We start from the raw sequence: 27,825 nt of genomic DNA on the forward strand, positions 1-27,825 counted from the left end.
TGAGTTGCTCTCGATTCGTATCGTCCTTTGACACATGTGCCGCTACATATATTGCGTTATATTATATCACGTTATACTGTATTACATTATAATGTATTACGTTATAATAGTATTATTTTATAGTGTATTACATTATAATGTTATATACTATTACGTTATAATGTATAACGTTATATTATATTACTTTATAATATATTACGTTATAATGTATTACGTTATATTGTGTTATGTTTTGTCCTTCCTTCAAATACTGGGCAGAAGGCATACGTTACCATGATCGCGGACGGATACGAGCCGCGAAGCGCGAATGGTGAAGAGAAACGAGTCGACTATTTTTGAGAGATCGGTTGATCGTCGCTGTTGTTAATCGTCGTCAAGCGTCTACCGTAGTTAATCGTTAATCGTTATTCAACCGTTGTTAATCGTTTATTGTTATTGAATGATAGTCTAATAAACGTTATTGGTTGTTGAACATATTTGAGTGTACCTTCAGTACCTATTATGACATTTTCTTTTTTTTTTCTTTTTTGTACGTGGAAAAATCCTCATGGACACTCTGCTGCTGCAGTAATCACGTAACAGCAGAGTTGTGTCGGACTCCTACCGACTAAAACTCCACGATGACCATCCTATGCGTGTGACAGGGGTGCTCCAGGAACCTCTTATGAATTAACTTCTGTTGCACCCCCTTTTCGCGTCCTCTTGTTCGAGCCAATCCTAGTACCTCCTGACTTTTGAATTGGCGTTAGGAGGAGGTCATTGCCCCTAGCGCTGACGCTCCTTCCCGGCGTGGTCCCAAGGACCTCTCTAAAAACCGACTGTGTTTCGAGAATATTTTTAAGCTTTAGAAATTCTTCAAGATAAACGGATTGAAGACACATGGCGAAACAATACAGGGAAGTGAAAGTTATGGTGGGTCCTTAGGTTTATCGAGGGTCGAAGTGACGTTACGCAGGCTGGTTGTTGTCCGGTGGCGCGGGCTGGCGTGCAGATGTTTTAGGCGGCGTAACAACAAGGAAGATCCTACAAAATGAGAAGGGTGGATTAGAAGAACAAAGAAAACTCGAAGAAGATACAAAAGAAGAAACTACAGAGACAGAAGTCAATTCAAAAGGTATATTAAATAATAAGTGCGATTTACTTCGCACAGGACGACACAAGAGCTCGAGAAGCACATAGAGGACATGAAGGAGGAAGTGCAAAAATTGGAATTGCAACTCGACGAGTTACAAAAAAAAAAGTATACTCCTCGAGGTATAATTACTCAGACACGTTACAACGTACCTTCTTCGTTCCCTGATGGCCGATGTTGATCGTTGACGTTTATAATGAAAGAATTTCGTCAACGGCGCCATCTGGGTCCTTGTTGAAAAATTAAAATAGCCGCAACAGCACCATTAAGCTCATCACCCAGAGTAGCTCTTGTTGCTGAGTTGTGGAGGAATTATTGTCATCAACGACATAAACTATACCAGTTCCGGTAACGTTCTTCAGATGGTCCAGGCACTCGAACTCGCAACATCGCTCTCCAACACGGAATTTCTTGCATGTCTGTAGTAAAAAGAAATCGATCAATTGTACAGATCAATCGTCACTCGACTGCTCGAGAATTCAGGTCATCCAGAGAATAGAATAGAGACGTGGAAAAATGTAGTGCGATCATCGCAGTGGGAGGAAATAGGGGGATAGGGACCAAATGAATGAACGAGATGTTAAGGACAACTGACGATAAGTTCTTCTTTTGTCGAGAATTGCATGTTTGTGAATGGTTTGTGGGTGGTTAGGTGGAGAGAATTGAAGAGTTTGGAGGTGACTGGAAGAGTGTTTTGGGCAAGGTAGATTGCAGAATGGTTGCGGTAGCATTGTGTTAATTATGGGTTTGTACATGTAATCTTTGTATGTATCACTACATACAACCTAACGTATATTTTTAATAATACATCAGAGTTTTAGTTATTTCATAGCTATGAATTTTATACTCTATAATCTTGACGTTTTATTTCACAGAAGCGTTTGAATATCCATAAAAATTAAATGAACCAATGTATTCATTATCTTATAGAGAAGATATATTATTTTTAATTATGTTCCAATTATTTATTATGATCCTGATTTCCTTATTCTGAAAATTTGAAAGGAAGTTTTGTAGTTTGATACTTTCAGCGACAAAGGGTCAATATTGCTTTAGTATATTTCGTCACATATACATGTATATCTATATATCCACCGAAAATGCGCTCTTGTAGACAAACGCTCGATTCGCGTCATAGCTTTTAAAGCTTGTCGCATCTCAATCCGTTGGAAAAAGTTTTTCCTGTAGCATATTTTATTTTTACGAACCAACAAGGTCTTTGTTTATTTCCTTCTTTTTTTTGCTCCAATTTCCCCATTGTTTTTTCAAGGATAGTATTTCAGAGCCACTAGTCAAGTTTATTGTAACAATAAACGTACGTTTCGGAAACATTTTGCGCTGTGAAACGGAATACACTAAAGTTTGAAGGTCACATCGATTTTCGAAAGTTTATAAATGGAGGTGTATGACAGTATCACCAGCTGTTGCTGTCCCCAAGCGCCAAAATACGTTCTGACTACTATTTTATGTATCTCACAGAAGTATGTCTTCATTCGTTATCTCCGACCACCATGCCATCTCCCACCCAACTGCCATCTACCAACGTGTTCTTAACATGTTATCTCCTAGTAAAATATTGATGTTAAGTCAGATATCCAACTGAATAATCTTTTCGGTGTCTACTATAAGACATTTAAAACCAAGGCTCGTACACACGTGTGCTTATACGTCAGATGTAATACTTAACACGAAACCTGCTTATATTAATATTAAATTTATGCATAGTAGGATGTTCGACCTTTGTAAAAATGAAATTATAATACATACAGTTTCACCGTGGAAAAGTGAATCTTTCTAGCATGTCCACGCAAATGCAGGGGAGGGGAGGACTGTGCATGCACCAAACAACTTTACGTTCGTAATTTTTCACACAAATGTACAACTGTAGGGAAAAAATTATCTCTGATTTTTCGGATGTTAGGAATCGACAATATCGCATAACGGAATGCTGTGTTCTACGTATTCTATTTTTGTTACGAAAGTGGTACAAACGAAGTCCACATAAGAATAGTACAACAAAATCGGTTGAGGTTAGGTTATCGTGCAGGTATCGCGGCTTTTGCATTGGAAATCACGCAACTGCCAGTCTCGTCGTTCCTTGTAAACGAAAGAAAGGTATTGTAATCGGTCGGAATTAACATAAAACTCGTCGCATGCGACCATATGGCCTGAATGTTGAATAAACGAGAGTAGAGCGCGAGCTATGTGATTCTAACCGTTTAGGCGGAAACTAACGATTGTAACCAGAGCCGAGATATATGCCAATATTACTTTGCTCGACAAAGCGTATAAGATGAGGAGAGAATCGCGATAAGGTAGAACAAGAGACAGATATTCTCTACGTAAAGCAAGTCTGTCAACTAGATTGAAATCCTATAACTATAACTACAGTGAATCCATATTCTGGCGAATTGTCTTTTCACAAATGAAGCTTCTGAAGAACGGAATTGATACAATAACTACTGTTCATTCATAACTACTGTTGTAAGAATCTATATATTTGTCTATCTATATCTATATATATCGATCTATATATATTTGTCAGAATGTCATTTTATCAAAAAACCCATCCTCTGTAATCATAGTTTAACGAAGCATAATTAATAGAAGAGGTAGAGCGTTAAGTGGAGATGATTTAATCACAGTTAAGTAGATAAATCTCTATATTAGTCTCTTTAATTAAAATGTCCTACGTTTTATTTGCGTCATTTTTTTCTTCATCCAATTTAAAATGTTTAAATAACAATAGCCTATACAATATAATTTTATGTAAAAAAATTGATTGTACCATGTTTATTACAGATATTTAACATTTTTGTGTACATACAAAATTTAAATTATACCTCGCTTGAGAACAAAAATTCTATTTGTTTTCCTAACATGTACTAATAATTATTGATCAAACTAGAAAAAGCTGGAGGAGATTACTTAGGAAGATTACTTAGCATCTTATATTCCTGGCAAGGCTCGAACGTTTTATCTTCCTTTAGATTTTCCTAAGTTTCCATTTCTCTGACTTGCTATTTTAGTTAGCTTAGTATACGTGCTATACATAGGTATGTATAGTGTCATGATCGCGACAGTCGTGAGTTACCCACGCTTTATCCTCTGTAAACTATTTATAAAAGAAGAACAAATTACATGTTAGAACTTTCATTCAATTTACCAATACAAATAATTTTAAACAAGGAAAAAGACCTAATGCAGTGGTTTCAACTTAAACATATCCAACAGTTATTTACGAATAAATAGTATAAATCTTTTAGCAACATGAAATTCGCGATATTTATTCAAATATTTATATTTATAGTGCGCCATCAGCTCAGTAAGAAAACGTGTTTAACGAAACGTGCGCTATCGATTTTATGCTTTTGCCACGCAGACACGGAAATTGCAACTCAAAATTGAATTTGTACTACAAAGCGTTGACGTTACGACATCAATTGCATACTTCAAAAACACCGAAGGTATAAGACCATAGTCACCCTATTGGGAATAGGATTGCTTTGAACATAGGGAAAGCTGAACGAATTTTTTGCGGATCTTCCTTCTTCTCTACGTTGGATTTTATGCAAAACGACTTTAACCTTTTCAAGGAAATACGGAAATAAGGATTTTAGATAGAGAGATTTATCTGGAAGGAAATTGATAGAAAACGTAGAACCAGTTCTTGTTGGTTTTTTCTCTTCGCAGAGATTCAAGCTTTAAAGAACGATCAAATATGTGCGCAGCTGACTAACGCGTGAAGTTATTATTAAAAAAAATTGTTGCATTTAAAAGGATAAATATTAATTTAAATTTAAAACAATTGTTTGTTCCATTATCATAAGTTTAATTTAAATTTAAAAAAATTGTTAGTTCGATTATCATAAGTTTAAAGATATGTAGATATTGTATTTACATATCGAAAATCAGACAGCAATATTAATTAACACACCTAGTCAAACGCACACGTACTTTAAAACCGTGCTTTAAAATCGATATTCGCTGAAACAATACATCGCTTTGCGCTTCCAATTTGTTTTCGCACGAAGAATTAGTCCACTCATTGTTACCGTATATTACTCGAATAAATTCTATATCTTGATTGGAAAATCACATATTTTAACAAACTTCCTTATGACTTTTATGACTTTAATTGGTAATTTCCATAATGTTCTATAATTTGACAATAGACTGATAATATTTCAGGATATATATACATACATCATGTTTTTGAGGATTCTGTAGTAAAATAATTATAGGTTCTGCGGAGAGGGCAGGGACACAGCGCAGCACACCCTGGAGCTCTGTCCGGCGTGGGAGCTGCCCCACTACACCCTGCGTCCGCCTCTTCCGCGAGCGAGTTATGCTCGCGAAGGAGCGAGCGGAAAGGGAGAGAAAGAAAAACTCTCAGCCCTGCAGGATAAGACGATGGAGAAGGATGGCAGTCAGATGACCCAGAGCCGCCCCGCCACCACCCCAACGGACTACGACCAGAAGAAGTGACCTCCCCCTAACGCCTACTCAATAGCCGGCTCGAACAAGAGAACGCGAGAAGGGGATGCAACTGAAGTTAATTCATAAGAGGTTCCTGGAGCACCCCTGTCACGCGCATAAGATGGTCATCGTGGAGTTTTAGTCGGTAGGAGTCCGACGCTACTCTGCTGTTACGCGATTATTGCAGCAGCGGAGTGTCCATGAGGATTTCTCCACGTACAAAAAAGAAAAAAAAGAAAAAGTAAAATAATTATAGGAAAAACAAACTATTTAAGAAAAAATTACCACCTTCGAGTAATAAATTATAGAAGGTTACCAATGTAATTTAAAACTTAAAAATAATTTATTACACGTAACAAAGAAAAAGATTTCTTCGCAAACGGTAACTCGAAAATTACAGCCATTGCTGTAAAAACATAGTTTTACAGGGAGAAGAATTTCGCTAGAAACTCTCGACGATGTCACATCAAGCGAAAATTCAATAAAGCGATTACTAACCATACTACCAGCGGCAATCGTGTTACGGCAATTCGTAAATAAGGTAGTTTTCTATTTGCAGAAACGTCTCTGGCAATATCGTCACACTCTTGATTACGTCGGTGCTATCAAATGGTCTTTGGAAGAAAGTTTTCCATTATCTACTTTTGCCCATGGCGTCGTTCCAACAAATGAATTCGAGTTCTGAATCGCTTTGTCTCGTATTACGACTTTATAACGGTGTTTCTTTAAACTTTAAACGATCGTAATAAATGTATTTACGGACGATGACTGATATCTGGTCTGTCTTAAAGTTTCAACTAATTAGTGCCCCGTTACTTTGGACGTTATGAAATGTTGTATAACCAAAGACTTATCTTCTCTTTTGATAGTTACATAAGAGAAGACTGAGCCATTGAAACGCTCGAATAGATTAGCTGATTCGCTTAACGTATTTTTACTTCCGACGAGCTAAACACAAGAGCAGAAAGCACATAAGGAATAATACAGAAACGTCAAACGTATGCAGAAATATATTTCGTAAAAGCATTAGTACGTAACATGTCTTTATAATTCTATTTATGTATAGTAAAATGGCTTGTATCCATTTTCATGAATTATAACTGACATTTCAAAGCATTCATGTAGATATGTAACTCTGGTTAATTAATAATTTAACAATGCGTCATGAAACGTATCATTTTCGTTTCTTCCTTTGTTTCATTATACACGGAAACGAATTTGTAAATAACGATGTATAATCAACGATAACATATGACAGCGAGTATAATAACTGTCAGCAAAGGAAGACGTCGGTAAAATGATTGTGGTTGATTTCAGTGTATCGGTAAATAAGCTTTGACAGTCCTTTGCCGGGGGACTCGATGTGGGTGAAACCGCGTCGATGAAATGATTATCGGTAATTTAAAGATAACCCAATTTATTGATCTATCTCCCCTTCATGGCGTTGTACGTCTCTCTATAAAACATATTCTACCTCGGAGGGCTGAAAAATTTAACTTGGTCTCACTGGACTGGACTGTAAGTAAGAAAATTGAAATGCAAAATCCACGTGTGAGCGCAACGGTTTAGATGGAAAGTTCGATAGGATAATTATGTATATTAGCCTGAAAGAAAGCTCGTGGCTTCGCACGCAACACGTAATTTCCCTCACTGAAATAATCCTATTACAACGATACGATTTAAAATTTTCCTTAACAGACCTCGCAATGTAATTCTTCATCTACAATTTTTTATTCGGCCTGAAACAAGAGACTTTCGAAGCCTTATAGAGTCTCGCGAATCTAAAAGTCAGGTTTCAACGTATTTTCGCGTCTTATTCTACAATACTGAAGACATTAAAGATGTTAACGATTATTGTCTCACTATGTACGTACATCAAACGAGTACTTACGTAAGAGACGAATGGAAATGGAAACATCCGAGAACAATTGAAGATAATTTGAATACGTCCCAGGCTATAATACAATTTCTCGTGAACCGTAATTGATTCGCAGAAGGGAATTGCTGCTTCTCACGACTAGCAAAGTGTTTCGCAAAAAAAATCGCATTTGATCGTTATGTTCATTTAGCATTTTTATAATAAAAGCGTAGAACACATGTACATACACATAATATTCCATGAAATGATTTATACAGACTATGAGTCTCGTTTTATCATATTATAAAAGAATGAATTTTTCCCAATAAATGTAACTTCATACAAAATCTCGTTTCAGTTTTTATTCTCATCAAATTAATTTAATACCGGAATATATCATTTTAGTCGTTATAAAAATTTTATGTCAAAAAGCGTTCACAGATACATATATAAATAAATGTCCAATCCTATGCATTTATTTAAGCTGAAATCTGAACTGAAATATTTATTAACAATAGTCTGACGAATATGTAATGAAGGATAAAAGCAGCTTTATTTTTTTATAGGATGGCTCATGCTTTTTATTCATTTTCATGAATGCCAGGTTTTAATACTCAGAAGCGAAGAAGCACAGATGCAAATATACGTTACCTTGCATGGAAAGACGCTAGGTAAATATAAAAGTCATAACGTAGCTATTTACACATGGGGAATATTAATTTTTATATGAAATATTTTTGCCTCTGAATTCTCATTATAAATGTACGTCCATTTCCTACGTTAAAGCACGTCTCTGCTTTGAAAACCTTCATTTAAATATAACGGTTAAGAAAACATTATAGAGAAATATTAAAACGAGATGCTGAAAGAACATTTTAATAAAGCACAAATGATTATTTGTTCTGCTGTAACTCCAATTTTATTAAATTCAAAATGAATCATTTATACGCTGAACCGGAATATAAAATTTTATTCCGCAAAAATCATAAAGTTGAAAGTTAGGAACGAATAACAAATGAATAACCTAATTTCATTAAAAGGCACGTGTACGCCAATCCGCGTAATAAGTTTGACACTTCAATTATTATAAAATATGTATCCTTAAGGGATTTTTTTGCGCGAATGCAAAATACTTTTCATACGTGCAACTGAATAAATGGGACGTGATTTTCAATATTTCTTTTTGTAGAATTTATAACAAAGTAACTTTTTCACAAATGTTTTCGCTAACATCTTTACAACGTAAATGTCTTCTTTTGTAATTAATTATTTCAACATTTCTCTAAACAGTTTCGTTGCGATAAAAAAAATATACAAAGCTTATGACGTGCTTGTTTAAAAATATTTATACGGAACAAGACTTTGAATTTGTCAGACCAATCGTCCTAACGAACGAATAAATTAAACGACTCGTAACAAAAAATTATTCCTGTCCATGTTTCTCTTTGTAAAAGTAATTCTATAATTACTTTGTAAAAGTAATAATTTTAACGACCAGCGTGCAAGCGTTAACGGCGTACTTTAGTTTCTCTCTGGTTGTGTTAAGTGTTTAAGTAATGAGCATATACTTACTACGGGCGGTTTGCAGAAGATCGCCTGGCACCACTTCGGCTCCGAATGATAGCAGACGCAGAGACTGCAAACCGCAGGTCCCGGCACATACATAAGACCATGTCGAATGGTTTCTCCTTGGAAGTCAGTACAGTCGTCGTCTGTAGCATCTAAAAATGGTTCTCAGTTTGAATATCTTTGCCATTCGACGGTCGTACGCGCAGTTACGTTAACCGTTTTAACGCCACTCAGCGTGATCATGCTGTACGCGTAGTGTGGTGAACTGTGTCGCGATGTTTGGTTACGATTGTCAATTCACAACGCGCTCGGTTCCGAACGTAGCTTGTCGCTAGCCATATCAGAGTTTCCTCTCGTAATTACTTTTCTTTCAAATAATCGTAAACCAAATAAAGAAAAAACTAATGTATAAATTACCTCTTGAATTGGAAAACCAATTACAGAACGTCACACAAACAAAAGGTAAAGCACGAATATTTGGCAACCTTTTGACTCTTTAGTGTAACGTTTCTGATATAGCTGATGAAGTGAAGCGTGAACGCGTTGAACGGTATGTTTCGACAAAAAAAAAGAGCAGTGCAATCGAGTTGATCGGCACTTCTCGTAAATAAATAAACGAAGCGCTATTGCGCTTCATGGTACAATCCGATACGGATTTTTAAAACATCCCTGATACTGAAACGGCTAATAGCGTTACGAAAACGATCGTGCCAGGAAATTTTTGTTCGGATCCGCAACGGATCCGCATTGCGGCTGCCACGATGCTTCTACGTAGCATTGATGCTTCATCGATGAAGCACGATTGAAATTGGATATTCGATTTCTTACTGGGGAGAGAGTTTTCATATCGTGTTTACTGTTTCACTTCGCAAGTGTGCTTTACAGTATACGTTAGAACTTGAAATCGAGCTATTTGAGTTAAAGTCGCTTGAAGCTTGAAATGACGTTTAAAGGATATAAGAATAATAGAAGGCTAAAATTCAAAAGTGTATATACGTACATATACGTTTCAATAAAAATAGCAGATAATCTCAAGTAAAAAAAGTAGATTCGCGCTAGTAAAATAGTTTCAAAATACTTGTGAAAAGTCAAACGACTTGACTAATTAAAAATGGATGTAAGAGCTTAAAGGACAAAGGCGTATAAGAGTATCAATTAAGTAACAAATTCACAGTGACAAAGAGGTTTCCAGTCGATCGAGTTCAAATAAATCGGCTAATTTGAACGAAACTTTAGATGCACGAGAAGCGACACTCGTCCTCAAGGACTACGAAAGTTCTACTGGGATGAATGAAAACTTTTGTCTGACCCGGTGTGTATACACAAGATGCGCGAATCTCGAGTACAGCTTGCATTAATTAAAGTAATTGGTTGGTTTGATCAAATTAATCGGTTTAAGCAAATAACTTTGAGTCCAATTACCGGATGTCATCGATGCTACGTTGAAATGGCGAAGACCATCCAAGTAATTGATGTCCTCTGTAATTATTTGTTAATCATGCGCGGAATCAGAACGATTCGACCTCGTTCCAAAGCAAATCGTTACTAGGGTAGAGACGGAAATTAATAATTCGTGTCAATTGTTCGATCGTGTTCACAAATTCAAATGCGGTTGAGTGGCGGAAACCATTTATAACACGTCCCATACAGCGTAGATCGCATACACGTCTTAGGATGTATTTTTGGTACTTATATATACTCTATATATATTCTTACTCTATATATACTTATATGTACTCTATATATATTCTCTATCTTAGATATACCATAAAATATTTCGTGAAATCGCGTATTCGTGTCTAATGTCAGGGATTCTCTTTCCATAAGAATCTCACAATTTGTGATTAATACTGCTCGTACAGGAATGTTAGGTTTTTGACGTTGTAAAATTTCACGTGAAATAATAATGCCTATATATTGACTAATTTATCAATTAATTAAATCCGTGTATATCAAGTTTTCTATAATTTAGTACTTTCGTGTAACTACAGAAATTTGATGCAATATAAAACTTGATTAAAACAGCGATTCATTAGGAAACGAGAATAATGATGCAAATATTTTTTGTAGCCATTATATAGGATTTCGACCGCATAATTAATCAGTATCAACTTACCAGTCTTTAACGGAAGGGCAAAAAGAAGAGCAGATGGCACACAGACCGCAATCACGATCATTTTCAAGTAAAATCTCACACTGCCGTACATCTTCGAAAACTTCGTCCGGATGATGTCCGCGCTGCGGAAAATAGATGAGAAGCGGTTATTTCAACAACCACCGTATAGGTACTGCACTATCCAGAAGTATCTGCGACAGAAATCAGAATACACTCGTTTTCGCATGGTTGGATCAATTTCGCGTGGGACTAACCTGATTGAACCTAACGCGGGATAATTGCTCAACTCACGACTTTAACCAGCCCGCTTGATTCTCTATAAATGCTTGAAATTGACGCTTGGATTCTTTCCAGATTAACTAGCTTTGCCCCTCCCTCCCTTTATCTATTTTCTTAGATCGACTTAGACTGCCACAACATATTATCTTTCTTCTTTTCTTTTCTTTTCTTTTCTTTTCTTTTCTTTTATTCTAGTTATTAAAACTATACAAGTTAAACCAATCTAGCCTAAACAAGTAATGTCGTTATATATTCTTTTTTAAATCTATATATTGTTTAATAAATCGTGGTTAGGATATAGTAGCTGACAAAAATATTCGGACAAATATATTTGTAGAAACATTTTAGGAGTGTATTATGCATAGTGGCACTATTTAATACTGTACTGTGACTATCATGGTCGTGTTGGTATTATTCGAAACTAATCTGAAAATCTGTATGGAATTTGTAAAATATTTAGTACGAGTACTGTGCATTACTGATATGTACACAACCGAGACGAGATAACGATCCATCGTTCATCGCTACGCGTTGCTAATAGCAACGTATAATGCATATATATCTCGCAAAGTCCATAAAAGTACCCAATGGAACCACGTTTAATATTTGATAATAATGTCCCATTACAGTTTCGTCATTTCCAATTAATTAAACACGACCCTCTCTTTAAAAATTAGAAGATAAAATACGTAATACAAATCTACTCGAAATCTTTTAAACCTTACGGACGACCTTACGGACCTTACTTATGGTCTTTAAAAGCAGCAGGGATTAGCAGAATATTAACTGCGGATTTTTCTCGGACCGCAGCATGCAATATGAAATATGGCTATTAAAATGTACACTGGAAATCTCATATCCATAAGATACTCGTGTTTGTAGAACCTTGATAATGAATTCTTAACCCAAATAGTCGACCGCGATACTCGAGAAATTTTGTAAAGCTGACGTCAATACCAATATGTACCGTCGTTGTGCTATTATTTCGTGATAAGCCGTATTGATTGCACTTCCATTTCACGGAATTAATTTTTCCACACAAAAAGTGATAAGGATAATCGAAAAAAGAAAAATATACTACCACTTTTCGTATCAGCATACACAAGCGCACTCGATTTTACACGAGTATACAATTTGCAAATTCGACGGAACGATCGGATTTAATTATCTTTTCGATATTTCAGGCATCAAGTTCTATTTACACATCGAACGTTGAAATACGGCGAAATACAAAATGTACAAACCACTCTGGACATTATTTAACTTTAAACGTTATTGATTAATTAAAGAAACCAACCATTGTGTTGATTTTTACATTTTGAAAAATTGTTATCTACTTTTGCTTTGTTTAAAAATTGAAAAAAATACGTTTATTGTAAGTCACGAGTATCTCTTTTATTTATTTAAACTTTAGATCAAATATTACAATTTATAAATATATCATTTATTTAGATATACTTGTAATATCTGTTTTATAATTTTGTACAACCATTTATCTATTTATCTATTTTATTTGCACCTAATCTTTAAAGACTGATTTTGTAAAGAATAAAAAATTGTGATTCTATTTAAAAACGATCGTGTCAGACTCAAGTGATAAGCGATATATATTTCAGCGATATATATATATTCAGATTTCACCATCACATAAACGGTGCTATTGGAAACGTTTCACAATAGACGTCTTATAAGCGCCTGCGATGTCCGTCATATGTAAAGCTATACCACTGAATCACGGCCGCCATTTAGTGATTAAGGTCGATCACTTAGAGCTGTTAATCCGACATAATGGCGAGCAATACATCGAAGACATTAGTGGAAACACAATTACAGTTTAATTTCATTGAGCTTATTTTTGCAAATAAATGTGTACAATATATTTTAGAGGTTTTAAATATTATTGCTGACTAAACTTCGCGTCTGCGCATCATCTTTCTTTAACTTTTTTTGCATTTTCTTATCGACGCATGAAGACGAAATGCGTAAATTTTATTATTTATTTAAACATTACTATATTGTGCTCAAAGTAGCGGAATATCGTTCTATTATCAATATATGAAGAACTAAAAGAATTAAAAAAGAATTTAAAAAATATGTAGTTCAATCAATACTTCGTGTATTTTTCTATCTCCACAAGACAATATCCGGACCAGTTACGCTTACAGTATCAACAAAGATTTGTCCAGCCATACGGAATAAGTCGTACTCAGTAGTATAAAAGTATTAACCGCACGAACTCCAGAAACAGTTTTGAAGTAATTTTCGAACCAATAAATCCCCGAACTAAGAACTGTCATATTTCGTCTCTATTTATCGAATATTGTGAGAAAATGCAAAAAAAAAAGAAGTTAAATAGAAAAAGTACTTGGAAACTTAAAAGAAAAAATCTCGAAAAATCTCTTAATACTTTTTACTGTCGTCTTGAGACGCACCATATGTTAAGCTTCTTCGTAGTTACAACTTTTACCAGGGCAGGGACACAGCGCAGCATACCCTGGAGCTCTGTCCGGCGTGGGGGCTGCCCCGCTACACCCTGTGGCACGCCATAGGAGAAACGTTCACCCCCCCAGCGATTGGGAAGCGATGTTGAGAGGGTCACAGGAATACGAGGCCGCCCGCCTCTTCCGCGAACGAGTTATGCTCGCGAAGGAGCGAGCGGAAAGGGAGAGAAAGAAAAACTCTCAGCCCTGCAGGATAAGACGATGGAGAAGGATGGCAGTCAGATGACCCAGAGCCGCCCCGCCACCACCCCAACGGACTACGACCAGAAGAAGTGACAACGACCTCCCCCTAACGCCTACTCAATAGCCGGCTCGAACAAGAGAACGCGAGAAGGGGATGCAACTGAAGTTAATTCATAAGAGGTTCCTGGAGCACCCCTGTCACGCGCATAAGATGGTCATCGTGGAGTTTTAGTCGGTAGGAGTCCGACGCTACTCTGCTGTTACGCGATTATTGCAGCAGCGGAGTGTCCATGAGGATTTCTCCACGTACAAAAAAGAAAAAAAAGAAAAAGTAAAATAATTATAGGAAAAACAAACTATTTAAGAAAAAATTACCACCTTCGAGTAATAAATTATAGAAGGTTACCAATGTAATTTAAAACTTAAACATAATTTATTACACGTAACAAAGAAAAAGATTTCTTCGCAAACGGTAACTCGAAAATTACAGCCATTGCTGTAGAAACATAGTTTTACAGGGAGAAGAATTTCGCTAGAAACTCTCGACGATGTCACATCAAGCGAAAATTCGCGTCATAGCTTTTAAAGCTTGTCGCATCTCAATCCGTTGGAAAAAGTTTTTCCTATAGCATATTTTATTTTTACGAACCAACAAGGTCTTTGTTTATTTCCTTCTTTTTTTTGCTCCAATTTCCCCATTGTTTTTTCAAGGATAGTATTTCAGAGCCACTAGTCAAGTTTATTGTAACAATAAACGTACGTTTCGGAAACATTTTGCGCTGTGAAACGGAATACACTAAAGTTTGAAGGTCACATCGATTTTCGAAAGTTTATAAATGGAGGTGTATGACAGTATCACCAGCTGTTGCTGCCCCCAAGCGCCAAAATACGTTCTGACTACTATTTTATGTATCTCACAGAAGTATGTCTTCATTCATTATCTCCCACCACCATGCCATCTCCCACCCAACTGCCATCCAACAACGTGTTCTTAACATGTTATCTCCTAGTAAAATATTGATGTTGAGTCAGATATCCAACTGAATAATCTTTTCGGTGTCTACTATAAGACATTTAAAACCAAGGCTCGTACACACGTGTGCTTATACGTCAGATGTAATACTTAACACGAAACCTGCTTATATTAATATTAAATTTATGCATAGTAGGATGTTCGACCTTTGTAAAAATGAAATTATAATACATACAGTTTCACCGTGGAAAAGTGAATCTTTCTAGCATGTCCACGCAAATGCAGGGGAGGGGAGGACTGTGCATGCACCAAACAACTTTACGTTCGTAATTTTTCACACAAATGTACAACTGTAGGGAAAAAATTATCTCTGATTTTTCGGATGTTAGGAATCGACAATATCGCATAACGGAATGCTGTGTTCTACGTATTCTATTTTTGTTACGAAAGTGGTACAAACGAAGTCCACATAAGAATAGTACAACAAAATCGGTTGAGGTTAGGTTATCGTGCAGATATCGCGGCTTTTGCATTGGAAATCACGCAACTGCCAGTCTCGTCGTTCCTTGTAAACGAAAGAAAGGTATTGTAATCGGTCGGAATTAACATAAAACTCGTCGCATGCGACCATATGGCCTGAATGTTGAATAAACGAGAGTAGAGCGCGAGCTATGTGATTCTAACCGTTTAGGCGGAAACTAATGATTGTAACCAGAGCCGAGATATATGCCAATATTACTTTGCTCGACAAAGCGTATAAGATGAGGAGAGAATCGCGATAAGGTAGAACAAGAGACAGATATTCTCTACGTAAAGCAAGTCTGTCAACTAGATTGAAATCCTATAGCTATAATTACAGTGAATCCATATTCTGGCGAATTGTCTTTTCACAAATGAAGCTTCTGAAGAACGGAATTGATACAATAACTACTGTTGTAAGAATCTATATATTTGTCTATCTATATCTATATATATCGATCTATATATATTTGTCAGAATGTCATTTTATCAAAAAACCCATACTCTGTAATCATAGTTTAACGAAGCATAATTAATAGAAGAGGTAGAGCGTTAAGTGGAGATGATTTAATCACAGTTAAGTAGATAAATCTTTATATTAGTCTCTTTAATTAAAATGTCCTACGTTTTATTTGCGTCATTTTTTTTCTTCATCCAATTTAAAATGTTTAAATAACAATAGCCTATACAATATAATTTAATGTAAAAAAATTGATTATACCATGTTTATTACAGACATTTAACATTTTTGTGTACATACAAAATTTAAATTATACCTCGCTTGAGAACAAAAATTCTATTTATTTTCCTAACATGTACTAATAATTATTGATCAAACTAGAAAAAGCTGGAGGAGATTACTTAGGAAGATTACTTAGCATCTTATATTCCTGGCAAGGCTCGAACGTTTTATCTTCCTTTAGATTTTCCAAAGTTTCCATTTCTCTGACTTGCTATTTTAGTTAACTTAGTATACGTGCTATACATAGGTATGTATAGTGTCATGATCGCGACAGTCGTGAGTTACCCACGCTTTATCCTCTGTAAACTATTTATAAAAGAAGAACAAATTACATGTTAGAACTTTCATTCAATTTACCAATACAAATAATTTTAAACAAGAAAAAAGACCTAATGCAGTGGTTTCAACTTAAACATATCCAACAGTTATTTACGAATAAATAGTATAAATCTTTTAGCAACATGAAATTCGCGATATTTATTCAAATATTTATATTTATAGTGCGCCATCAGCAAAGAAAACGTGTTTAACGAAACGTGCGCTATCGATTTTATGCTTTTGCCACGCAGACACGGAAATTGCAACTCAAAATTGAATTTGCACTACAAAGCGTTGACGTTACGACATCAATTGCATACTTCAAAAACACCGAAGGTATAACACGGAATCAGAGAGATTCTATGAGAAGTTAAACGCGTAGTCACCCTATTGGGAATGGGATTGCTTTGAACATAGGGAAAGCTGAACGAATTTTTTGCGGATCTTCCTTCTTCTCTACGTTGGATTTTATGCAAAACGACTTTAACCTTTTCAAGGAAATACGGAAATAAGGATTTTAGATAGAGAGATTTATCTGGAAGGAAATTGATAGAAAACGTAGAACCAGTTCTTGTTGGTTTTTTCTCTTCGCAGAGATTCAAGCTTTAAAGAACGATCAAATATGTGCGCAGCTGACTAACGCGTGAAGTTATTATTAAAAAAAATTGTTGCATTTAAAAGGATAAATATTAATTTAAATTTAAAACAATTGTTTGTTCCATTATCATAAGTTTAATTTAAATTTAAAAAAATTGTTAGTTCGATTATCATAACTTTAAAGATATGTAGATATTGTGTTTACATACCGAAAATCAGACAGCAATATTAATTAACACACCTAGTCAAACGCACACGTACTTTAAAACCGTGCTTTAAAATCGATATTCGCTGAAACAATACATCGCTTTGCGCTTCCAATTTGTTTTCTCACGAAGAATTAGTCCACTCATTGTTACCGTATATTACTCGAATAAATTCTATATCTTGATTGGAAAATCACATATTTTAACGAACTTCCTTATGACTTTTATGACTTTAATTGGCAATTTCCATAATGTTCTATAACTTGACAATAGACTGATAATACTTCAGGATATATATACATACATCATGTTTTTGAGGATTCTGTAGTAAAATAATGATAGGTTCTGCGGAGAGGGCAGGGACACAGCGCAGCACACCCTGGAGCTCTGTCCGGCGTGGGAGCTGCCCCACTACACCCTGCGTCCGCCTCTTCCGCGAGCGAGTTATGCTCGCGAAGGAGCGAGCGGAAAGGGAGAGAAAAAAAAACTCTCAGCCCTGCAGGATAAGACGATGGAGAAGGATGGCAGTCAGACGACCCAGAGCCGCCCCGCCACCACCCCAACGGACTACGACCAGAAGAAGTGACAACGACCTACCCCTAACGCCTACTCAATAGCCGGCTCGAACAAGAGAACGCGAGAAGAGGATGCAACTGAAGTTAATTCATAAGAGGTTCCTGGACGTCCCTGTCACGCGCATAAGATGGTCATCATGGAGTTTTAGTCGGTAGGAGTCCGACGCTACTCTGCTGTTACGCGATTATTGCAGCAGCGGTTTGACAGCAGAACGATCTCGCCAATTCAAAGCTTGACGTTACAAACTACCGAGAATCATTAGGCTCGTTATCGAGCATCTAGCTTTCAGAAGGTGCTTTATCATATGATATGACTTCACGATATTTTTATAGCAAGAAGAATGGCCAACCTCTAACAAAACAAATTTTTACTAAGTGCTGCATGTGAGCTGCAGGCCGGCCTACTAGGGAAATTTGACGAATGAATAAACTAAAATATATACGAATATATTCGTTATATCATAAAATGCCCGCATTATGTTCTCTAACACCATAGAGGAAACTAAATTTATATATTAAAAAATTGGAATACCTGTTATAAGAGAGTTAATTAAATTCTAACTTATCGATGACTCCATAAAAACCTTTATTTCCTAAAAATGTATATCTTTCAAATTCTCCTTAGAAAGTATCATAGAGAAAATATGAAACCTGAAAAGTACATCACGCTGATGCCTCGATCAACCCTCGTGCTTCGCAGTCTATGTGTCCGAGCGATGAATTCCCTCCAAACAAGGAAAAACCAAAGGGAGGTCTTCTTCGAAGGACGTGAGAGGGTAAGGGAAGCAACGGCTGTTGCGAGAGAGTTCGCAAGAAACAAGAAGAAAAAAGGAATCGTAGGCCGACGCGACTATACGCTGTCGACGGACAAACAGCGACTGAGCCTAACTGAAACGAACTCTGTCGCAGTATGAGCACAGGCTACGTTCGCGGGTCGATCGAACACGTTCTGCGCCTTTCCTCGGCACCAGCGTCAAAACCACCCTCGACGAGCGCAACGCACTGGTGCACCTGCAATATTAACCACTGGTCTTTCCTTTTTCGCGCGATATTATATCAGCACCTATGATACCATTTCAAAGACCGCAATCAAAACATTAAATACCGCATTAAAGCCATACAATAATTCGCAATATTCATTCGTAAACGTTATTGTATATGTGCTTAATTAATCGTTATTATGTTTCGAATGATTTACTACCTCATATTCCATAAGCAGATATATGGTTCATTTTCACCTCAAGTACGATATAATTTGTAACAAATATTTATAATTCACAATGTAAAATATTTATAATTCATTGGAAATATTATTCTATCACGGTATAGTGGTCAAATTTCACATAAATCACAAACATATGGTAGTCAGAAGCTATACTCACGACATGACAAATCATGATGATGTCATGAAAAATGGCGTCCGTCCATATATATTCAAACGCAACGAACAAGTTCGAACTTTTCGAGAATAAACGATTTGTTCGATAACATCTGTCGCGAGCTTCTCTTCCTTTAACGATAACAATTGACAACTAAAGCTCGAGAGGCTCGTAAGGATGAACAGCGACGAGTATCTAGAAGCTATGTACTCACCTGGGCAAGGAGACTCCAACACCAAGGACGTTGGAAGTTTCGAGAAGCGAAGATGGAAACTGAAGTAGCACGTCAGGTCAACTCTGGCAAAAACTGCTAAAGAAAGAAAAATCCAACTAATTTGTTTCCAACAATAAAATGAAATTAATTTGTTTCACAAATTATTAACTGGATATTATTCAAAAATTATTCAAAATTCGCTTGATTGATTCAGGGCCCGGGACACTTGGGTCATGCCATTTTGGTAATGGACGAAAATGGCAGAAGGAAGAACGACCGTTTTTTTCATATTTCTCTTTCCCCGGGAAACGAAAGAATGCCCGAGCACCTTGTTTCATTTCTTCTCGACATCAATTTCAATCTTTTTAAACGAAATATAATCTGAACGATGAAAAGTTCATTCAAATAATGCTCCGCGCCAGACACTCACGAAAATTAAGAAGAAACACGGAAAATTCGCGAATAAAACGGATTTCTTTGTCCCAGTGAGATAATAAACCTCGTACACGTATTGGTTTTTAAAATCAATATATCCACCAATGTGCACTCGTTTAACAAGGGTGATGGAACGTGCCAAAAATCTCTCAAGAGGGTCTTGGCAACGGAAGAGTCGAAAATGTCACAATTATGATTGAAAAATTCGAATAGTTGCTGATTTTACAGTCGAAACCGATAAAGAACTCCAAATATTCCCCCAATTAATTTACAATAAATTCGCGAAAATGATCGATTGCTGACGTCATTGTATTCTAGAAAGATTGTAAAACGATAAGAATTTATTGAAAAAACTTATATTCGATGATAACACTTCTAATAAGAGTACTAAGAGGAGCGATTCTGTACTCACCTTCCTGCCTCGAAGTACCGAACGCAATTAATCGTCCGCCCAGGATGGAACCGTTCGGAACTTTTGTAAGTCACTGCACGGCCGCTGCTTATGGTGGAAATGTAATAGATATAGGTACAGAGCGCGTGAGCGAACTAAAAACGCGATAGAGAAGTAGAGAGAGGATGTCCTTGTCTAATGACACGCACTTGTATAGGAAATATGTAACAGCGGTATACGATCAGCGTCAGTGTCCACTAGTGTGCATGCCTGATTAAACAAAGACAGGAAGCATCTATAGATGGTGTTCTCTTTCTATTTCCATGTTGCATCCATCTTACTATACAGTACACACACTCAGCTATTCTATCATTATATTTGTGCGTTGCTTATGTGTGAACCAAACATTTCCATGACAACAAATCGTTTGTCTCTTGTTTAATGCTCGGTTTTCAACGGAGTTGAAAGAATTTTTTAAGAGAAACGTAATGGACGGGTTGTTTTTAAAGTAATAAACGGAAATTCTCGTATCCATTGAGAAACGATAAGCGATTTGAAAGTGTCACTATGAACGGTGATTTAAAAGCAGAAGACAAGAAATTATCTTCGAGGATTTATATAGTAAATACATTCTTTTGCCTGTCTTACCTAGAGATAAAACAGTTGTTTGATGGTTATCTTATAGTGTTCAGTCATTGCGAAAAATATTTTTAATCAGTTAAAAACTATAATTAATTAAAAACTACATTTTTTTAGGTATATAGACATTAGCGATGTATTATTCCGGGAAGCTCGTCTGTCTCCCGAACATCGGGTCTGCGACAACATCGATTTGGAAATTATCGTTGCAGAGTATGAAAATTATTACAAGATGAAATTTCAAAAATATCCCATATTGTGTAAGAAAATAACTGGAAGGGAAATGACGAGGGAAGTGACAAATGCAAGCAAAACGTAAGAATTTAAATTATTTAACGATATTAAACGGTATTCAACGTATTCAACGTATTCAACGTATCGTATTTAACGTATCGTATTCAACGTATCGTATTCAACGTATCGTATTCAACGTATCGTATTACAATATGATCCAGTGTTTGTAGAAGTATTGAGACAAAAGCCAAGTCTGTTAGTAAACAAGCGAGAAGTGAGCCTGTGAAAGAGACGAATCTACAGCAGAAGATAACTGATGACAATACGAATCATATTAATCTCGCAATGACAGTGACATCAATATTCCCCAATGAGAGTGATGGACGTTCATCAGAAGAGCTATTTAACGTCCCAATGAAACAATCTATGCAATCGAAGATATTGAAATGCATTGAAAAGCTTTATTCAGATAATCCGGAATTACGAAAGATTGCTGAGGACATCTCATGCGTAAGTTATTTTCGATTAATATACGTATCGTAAAGCTTTTAAACGATAAAGTTCCCGTCGATAAACCGTCCAACGTATATCGACGATGACGTGATTTCAGTAACGCTTCAAATATCAAATTACGTAACACTTACTTAATATAGAGAAGACGCCATTTTATCTTTGTATCGTCACAAGAGATCATAGTAAACAAATTAAATGTACATTGGGATGACGTTATAGGCCTAGAGGAATGTAAAACTGCTGTTAAGGAGGCCATTGTGTATCCCCTTAAGTATCCTATCTTTTTTGATGGCCCGTTTTCCCCTTGGAAAGGTATTTTGCTGTACGGTCCACCTGGTACAGGTAAGATACTCATATTCTTTTCATTTCTGTACGTGTTTACAAGAAATATACAAAACAGGGAAAACGAAGTTAGCGAAGCAGTCGCGACAGAATGCCATTGCACCATTTTTAACATAACTGCCAGCTCATTGGTCAGCAAATGGAGAGACGATTCCGGAAAGTATATACGTGTAAGTTGCTTTGTCTGTGTAAGTTTCTTTGTTCCTTTGTCTATGACGGAGAGATTCTAGGTATAAAAAGATTTGATTTTATTTTTCGTCATTTATATATAAATAGAATAGTTGTTTGGAAAACGAAATGATATCATATTCGTGATGAGGCAATGAATTTAAGGAATTTCGAATATAATATTTAATGAATAATACATTTGTTAAACTGAACAGGTTTTATTTGAACTTGCCTATAGTTATTCGCCTACAATTATTTTTATCGACGAGATTGACTGGATCGCCACAAATAAAGGAGACTGTATATTGTCTGAACCTGCAAAGAGATTCAGATCAGAACTTCTTTCTAGATTGGATGGATTAGTGTCTAATGAGAATTCTAATGTAGTTCTTCTGGCTACAACTAATTCCCCTTGGTACGTATATCACGTTATTTCAATGTTTTCTAAGTAGAAAATATCATAATATTTCTCCAAATTCCAAATATGTTATTGTGTTGTTTGAAGTATTCCTTCATTATTATTAGTATAATAGAACGATAATATTTATTGTAAATATGTTATTAGGGGCATTGATGCAGCTTTACTCAGGCGTCTCGAAAAGCAAATATACGTATCATTACCCAATGAAGTTACTCGACTTGGTATATTCAAATTATACCTTAGCAACCACTTATTAGAAAATACAGATATTGTAAACCACATAGTAAAATGTACTGAAAGATATTCTTGTGCAGATATAAAATTGCTTTGTAAGCAAGCGTGGCTACTAGAAATAAGCCCGATATGGAGGAGACTTGAAAAGAAAGAAACACCTGTTACCACTTTGAAATATGAATTAAAAAGTTATGAAATATTAGCAAAATTGTTAAAAAAAATGTCACCTACAGTTATGCAAATAGATAAATATGATACGTGGAATAAATAAATACGCAATCGTAAGGACAGATATTGAAAAATATAAATAAATGGATTATCGTTCGAGAAATCATTCGCATGTGTGTGCATGTGTGTATGCGCGCACACGCTATAGGCTAAGTTTAAAATGTTCGGTTGTATTATATCCTTGTATTATATATGTCGGAGATGAAAGGAAAACCGGAGCCTTCCCTTTGCAATTTTGAGGAAGCCTTCTAATGCTTTAGCCTAGATTTTATCATAACTGTAATTAAGCAATTGTCATTTGTAATTGTTTGATATTTGTGAAAGCGAAAGTGGGTTCGAGGTGACAACTGGTCACCGAACGTAGCCACGGTCACGGGATAAACGTTTTGCCTGACGAAGGTGTGGATCGGTTGTATTGTTCTCCCTAGAAATCACATAGAATTGTACTTTAGAGATGTCGATATAATGGGACACACGTTGTATTAGGAATCAATCTCCAGACAGAAACTGCCTAGTAACGGCGTTTGAATCTTTCTCGATGTTTCCAAAGAGTATACAACAAACTTTTGACAGAAATTGCCTAGCAACAACGATTGGAACCTTCTCGATGTTTCCAGCGAGCATATAACAAACAAATGCAGTCGTATAGCGAAAAAGATTTTCATCAGATATTCATTCGTGTGATCGCCTTGGAAAGTGATACATCGAGCAATTTACCGAGTGTCTCAGCAATTGTATTTTGTGTTTAAAATTATTCTACACATAGTAAAGAGTTATCCCGTTGACCGTGGATTCGTTTGAACCCCGGAACATTGTTAATAGCGTTAATTAAATTCATTATTCGTGAAACCTATCAATCGTTAATCTCATTATACGTTAAATTCATTATTCGTAAGACATATTATTCGTTCCTCTTATTGTTCGTTAAACTTATTAATCTTTAATCTAATTATTAGTTAAACTTATCGTTTGTTAATCTTATTATTTATTAAACTCATTATTCATAATATTTTGTAAAATCTTGTTTATTCGCGTAAATATATTCTCTGTTTCGTAAAACAATGGCTAATTCAAACGAAGGATCATTACGCGCCTTAAATCCTAATGATAACCCGACATATATATGTGAGTGTATTTTATCAAAAATATGTTTTTTATGTTTTCTTATCTTAGTAATTATTTTTAAAAAAGTCTTAAAGTCTTATATGAAAATAAAGCTGTTCTTTATTTCAAATAATTGAAGTAAATAAATACAATGAGTTTTATATTTTATTATATCTTATATTATCGTTATATTGTTATTGAAAAAATTGATATAATCAACAGTTCTTCCTGTTCTCTTGATTGTTTCTTGCTTGTTTCAAACCATGATAATAACCTACAAAAGAAATAACATAGTCCATTGAAAATTTAATATACAATAAAATACTTATATGAAATAATTACCTGTGTAATATACCATGTAACCACTAATATACCATGACATCAACATACTTGAAAGTGCGTCTGTATCATTATCTGGTAATCTAGTACATTTTATTAAAATTTCGTATTTTTTTTCCAAATAAAATGTTAAACTTATTCCAAATTACTTATTAATATTAGAAGTATTCAGCATTCCATTAGAATTTTTAAATTGTACTTACTTGGCCATTAATTGTGGTGGTAAAGGAGGTGCAGGTGGCATTATATCAGTCATCGAATTGAAAGATGGTCCCGGTATGAAGTGATGTTTATACGCATTTGCTTCTTCAGAGTCACAATCCATTTTTTCTACATTATATTTTTTCGAATTTACATTTGTAGAAAAATTAGTCTCACAAGTCTCATCGTTCTCTTCATTGAATTTCTCTTCCAAAGCTTTCTTTTGTTGTGCTATTTGACTTTGCAAACCTTCTGATTCTAAAAGAGAAAAGTAAAAGAAATTTTTGTCATTTAATAGAATGACTGAGTGCCATTCAGTTACTGTCCTTACAGGCAATGTATTAGAATTTCCCATGCATAAATGTATATGTATAAATGTTTGCCTTGATATATGTAGTAATAATCACTCGTCTAATGAGGAGAATTATATTCCAAACAGCTAATAATAAACAATAAGTAACATGCATGTTTATGGTTCATGACCCTATATCTCACGGGTCTCCCCATAGACATTGACAGGTACTCCTGCCCAGTTAAGGACCTGCTGAATGACACTGTGATAGACTATGCAAAAGCCTTTACTTCATATATATGTGTATTTTTAGTACATTTCTTAATTGACATAACCATCATGCTAAAGGTATTACCTACAAATTTTACAACACACGTGCCATTGTTTTCGTAAATTTTTGATATTATAGCTTCATAAATTTCTCCATCCTCTGAGTATATTGCACGATAAGGTGCTCCTATGATCCATTTCTATAGAGAAATGATGTGTATACAAATAAATATAAGTAAATAGCAAAATAAAATAATTTGCTTCTTAATCAATATATTTAATAATATTCTGTATCAAATTTGTAATATTCTATCAAAATCACAACCTTGTGTAATTTACTTGCGTGTTTAGGCTGCTTAAGATTTTGTAGGTTTTCTTTCGGTTGAGAATTTCCAACATCCATTCCCATTCGCTTGATAACTTCTTTTGCTAAATATATTGCTTTATCATATGCTTCTATTAATGCACTATCATCCCAAACATTATCATTGGCTGTGTCTGTATCCTTTTGAGATAGCAAATTATACGTTATTAATATTGATACAAGTATTTTATTATCAAACTATTGCAAATTATCATATATGTCATTTTTCAAAAATTGACCAAAAGGTAGTGGATACTGTTAATTACTATTATGCTAAGATCTTCTACTAAAATAATGTTAAAACCATTACGTTTCCATTACCATACATACGTTTCCATTTCCTCGTATAAAAAGAACATTCATATCATCTGCCATTTTAAAATAACATCATTTAAATATTGAATTTGCTTCTGAAATATTAATTTGTCTCATTTCTTTAACTCTAACACATTGTAAACAATGATGACATTATACCAACTATAATACTAAAAATCTATTCCCCATTCATTCGAAAGATTATTTTTTGAAGCAAGGTTAACATTGAATGTTCCCACACTTCAATAACTGTATTTTACTTTCTTTACAATATCTAACAATATATTAGAATACTATAAAAAAATATTGTATGCACAAAAAACTGTTTATAGCGAAATAGCAAAAGAATTAATCACATATTATAACTAAAACGAGATTGTTAAGTAGATTATATTATACTGCATATGCGTTAGTGTTTCAGCTGGTAAATATAGTTTTTATATCTGAAGATAAATAAGATTTAATTCTATAAAATTGCATAATGAATTATACATATATCTATTACTATTCGTATTTCCCCTTAGTTGTATGTTGTCAATAGCATCAATCACGAACATATAAATAAATATAGAAGAAACCGTTCGGCAATGGAAAGGGAAAAATGAACATGGAAGACAAGAAAGTTTTCTTCATGTTTAGCGTATGCGTGATACGCTTTGAATGTCTCAGATAAAGATAAAGATACTCTGCTCATTTCTATTTGTTCCGCAGAACGAGAAATTTGTTGTCTTTCATATTGGTTTTTACGATTCAATTTTTGGGCAGTTTTCCCTAGCGAGTGTCGGTCCCTGTTTGATATAACCAGACCGTAATTTATACAGATATGTAATATAGATATATATTTGTAAAACTGAAATCAGATGAAATAAATGTTGCCTGAGGTTTTAAACGTTTAATAAAAACAATATTTCATTTGGAAAAAATGTAAGATATGTAAAATTACACATTGATCATTTTGCTGGTCTTGTATCATAAAACGTGTGGCCCGAAGAGCACGTGTCCGGTAGGGATACGTCACTTGTGTTAGGAATCGTTTTATAACCTATCACAGTAAAGGAACGTCCCAGTATAGCAGCCGAAGAATGCCGTGAAAGTTTTTGCACAAAGTACAATTGATCTACAATTGATATTTTCCGCAATACTTATCTGGTGTTCGGACAGGGTGTCCCATACTCATGATATTTATGACAGTGGAATGGCGTTAGTAAATCAATTACAAAAATTTTCGAGATCAATTCTCGGTATTGCATCAAATTATTCAAAATATACAAGCAACACAACGTTGCCCTTTTTGCAGGCAACAAGAGGAATATCGACCACGCAACCACTTTCAGAAAAACAAGAGTAAGTGATACAAATTTTCTTGTGCTTTCCTTCTTTTTTTAATAGAATTTCAGTACTTACCTTCCAATATAAAATTGGTGTCAAAATAATAATGCTAATAATAATGTCTAAGAAATTTTTCTCTTTGTAGGAGTATAACATCTAGAAAAATAACATAGTATTAATAGAATAGTATTAATAAGAACAACATTGACAGTGAACAACTAAAAATATAACACTGTTATAAATATATGATGTACGAATTTTATTTATGTATTATTAAGACAAGTATATCTTATTTTTAAATTATTTCTATTATCATAAGTGATACATATAATTAAGGTATAATTAAGAGAAGATTAATTGAAGAAA

General features: G+C 35.0%; 3 protein-coding genes across 3 annotated transcripts; 1 reads left to right on the top strand and 2 right to left on the bottom strand.

Annotated features, from left to right (window-relative positions):
• Positions 1 to 1,503: 1,503 nt before the first annotated feature.
• LOC117235831 lies at positions 1,504 to 11,188 on the bottom strand (the record flags this gene model as incomplete). Its single annotated transcript, XM_033498196.1, has 3 exons — positions 1,504 to 1,551; positions 9,042 to 9,190; positions 11,155 to 11,188. Coding segments are annotated over 3 exons (231 nt in total), but the record flags the coding sequence as incomplete, so codon positions are not given.
• Positions 11,189 to 21,033: 9,845 nt separating this feature from the next.
• Positions 21,034 to 23,246, top strand: LOC117235825 (katanin p60 ATPase-containing subunit A-like 2; the record flags this gene model as incomplete). The annotated part of the gene is made up of 7 exons (XM_033498188.1): positions 21,034 to 21,087; positions 21,206 to 21,420; positions 21,561 to 21,849; positions 22,026 to 22,228; positions 22,268 to 22,364; positions 22,578 to 22,777; positions 22,928 to 23,246. Coding segments are annotated over exons 1-7 (1,377 nt in total), but the record flags the coding sequence as incomplete, so codon positions are not given.
• Positions 23,247 to 24,494: 1,248 nt separating this feature from the next.
• LOC117235826 (survival motor neuron protein 1-like) lies at positions 24,495 to 26,190 on the bottom strand. The gene is made up of 7 exons (XM_033498189.1): positions 26,146 to 26,190; positions 25,777 to 25,956; positions 25,501 to 25,651; positions 25,304 to 25,455; positions 24,892 to 25,151; positions 24,692 to 24,771; positions 24,495 to 24,623 (listed from the first exon to the last, which is right to left on the bottom strand). The coding sequence occupies exons 1-7, from the start codon at positions 26,188 to 26,190 to the stop codon at positions 24,565 to 24,567; spliced, it is 927 nt and encodes a 308-aa protein (XP_033354080.1). The 3' UTR covers positions 24,495 to 24,564.
• Positions 26,191 to 27,825: the final 1,635 nt, after the last annotated feature.

This window comes from Bombus vosnesenskii, unplaced genomic scaffold (assembly GCF_011952255.1).
Source record: "Bombus vosnesenskii isolate JDL3184/JDL3185 unplaced genomic scaffold, Bvos_JDL3184-5_v1.1 scf7180000013320, whole genome shotgun sequence".
In the NCBI taxonomy this organism is placed as follows: Eukaryota; Metazoa; Arthropoda; class Insecta; order Hymenoptera; family Apidae; genus Bombus; species Bombus vosnesenskii.

Coding starts and splice junctions, on each gene's coding strand:
- LOC117235826 (XM_033498189.1), bottom strand. CDS start 26,190: ATGGCAGATGATATGAATGTTCTTTTTATACGAGGAAATGGAAAC. Junction 25,957..26,145: donor TTATACGAGGAAATGGAAAC/GTATGTATGGTA, acceptor CTATCTCAAAAG/GATACAGACACAGCCAATGA. Junction 25,152..25,303: donor TGGAATATAATTCTCCTCAT/TAGACGAGTGAT, acceptor TACTTTTCTCTT/TTAGAATCAGAAGGTTTGCA.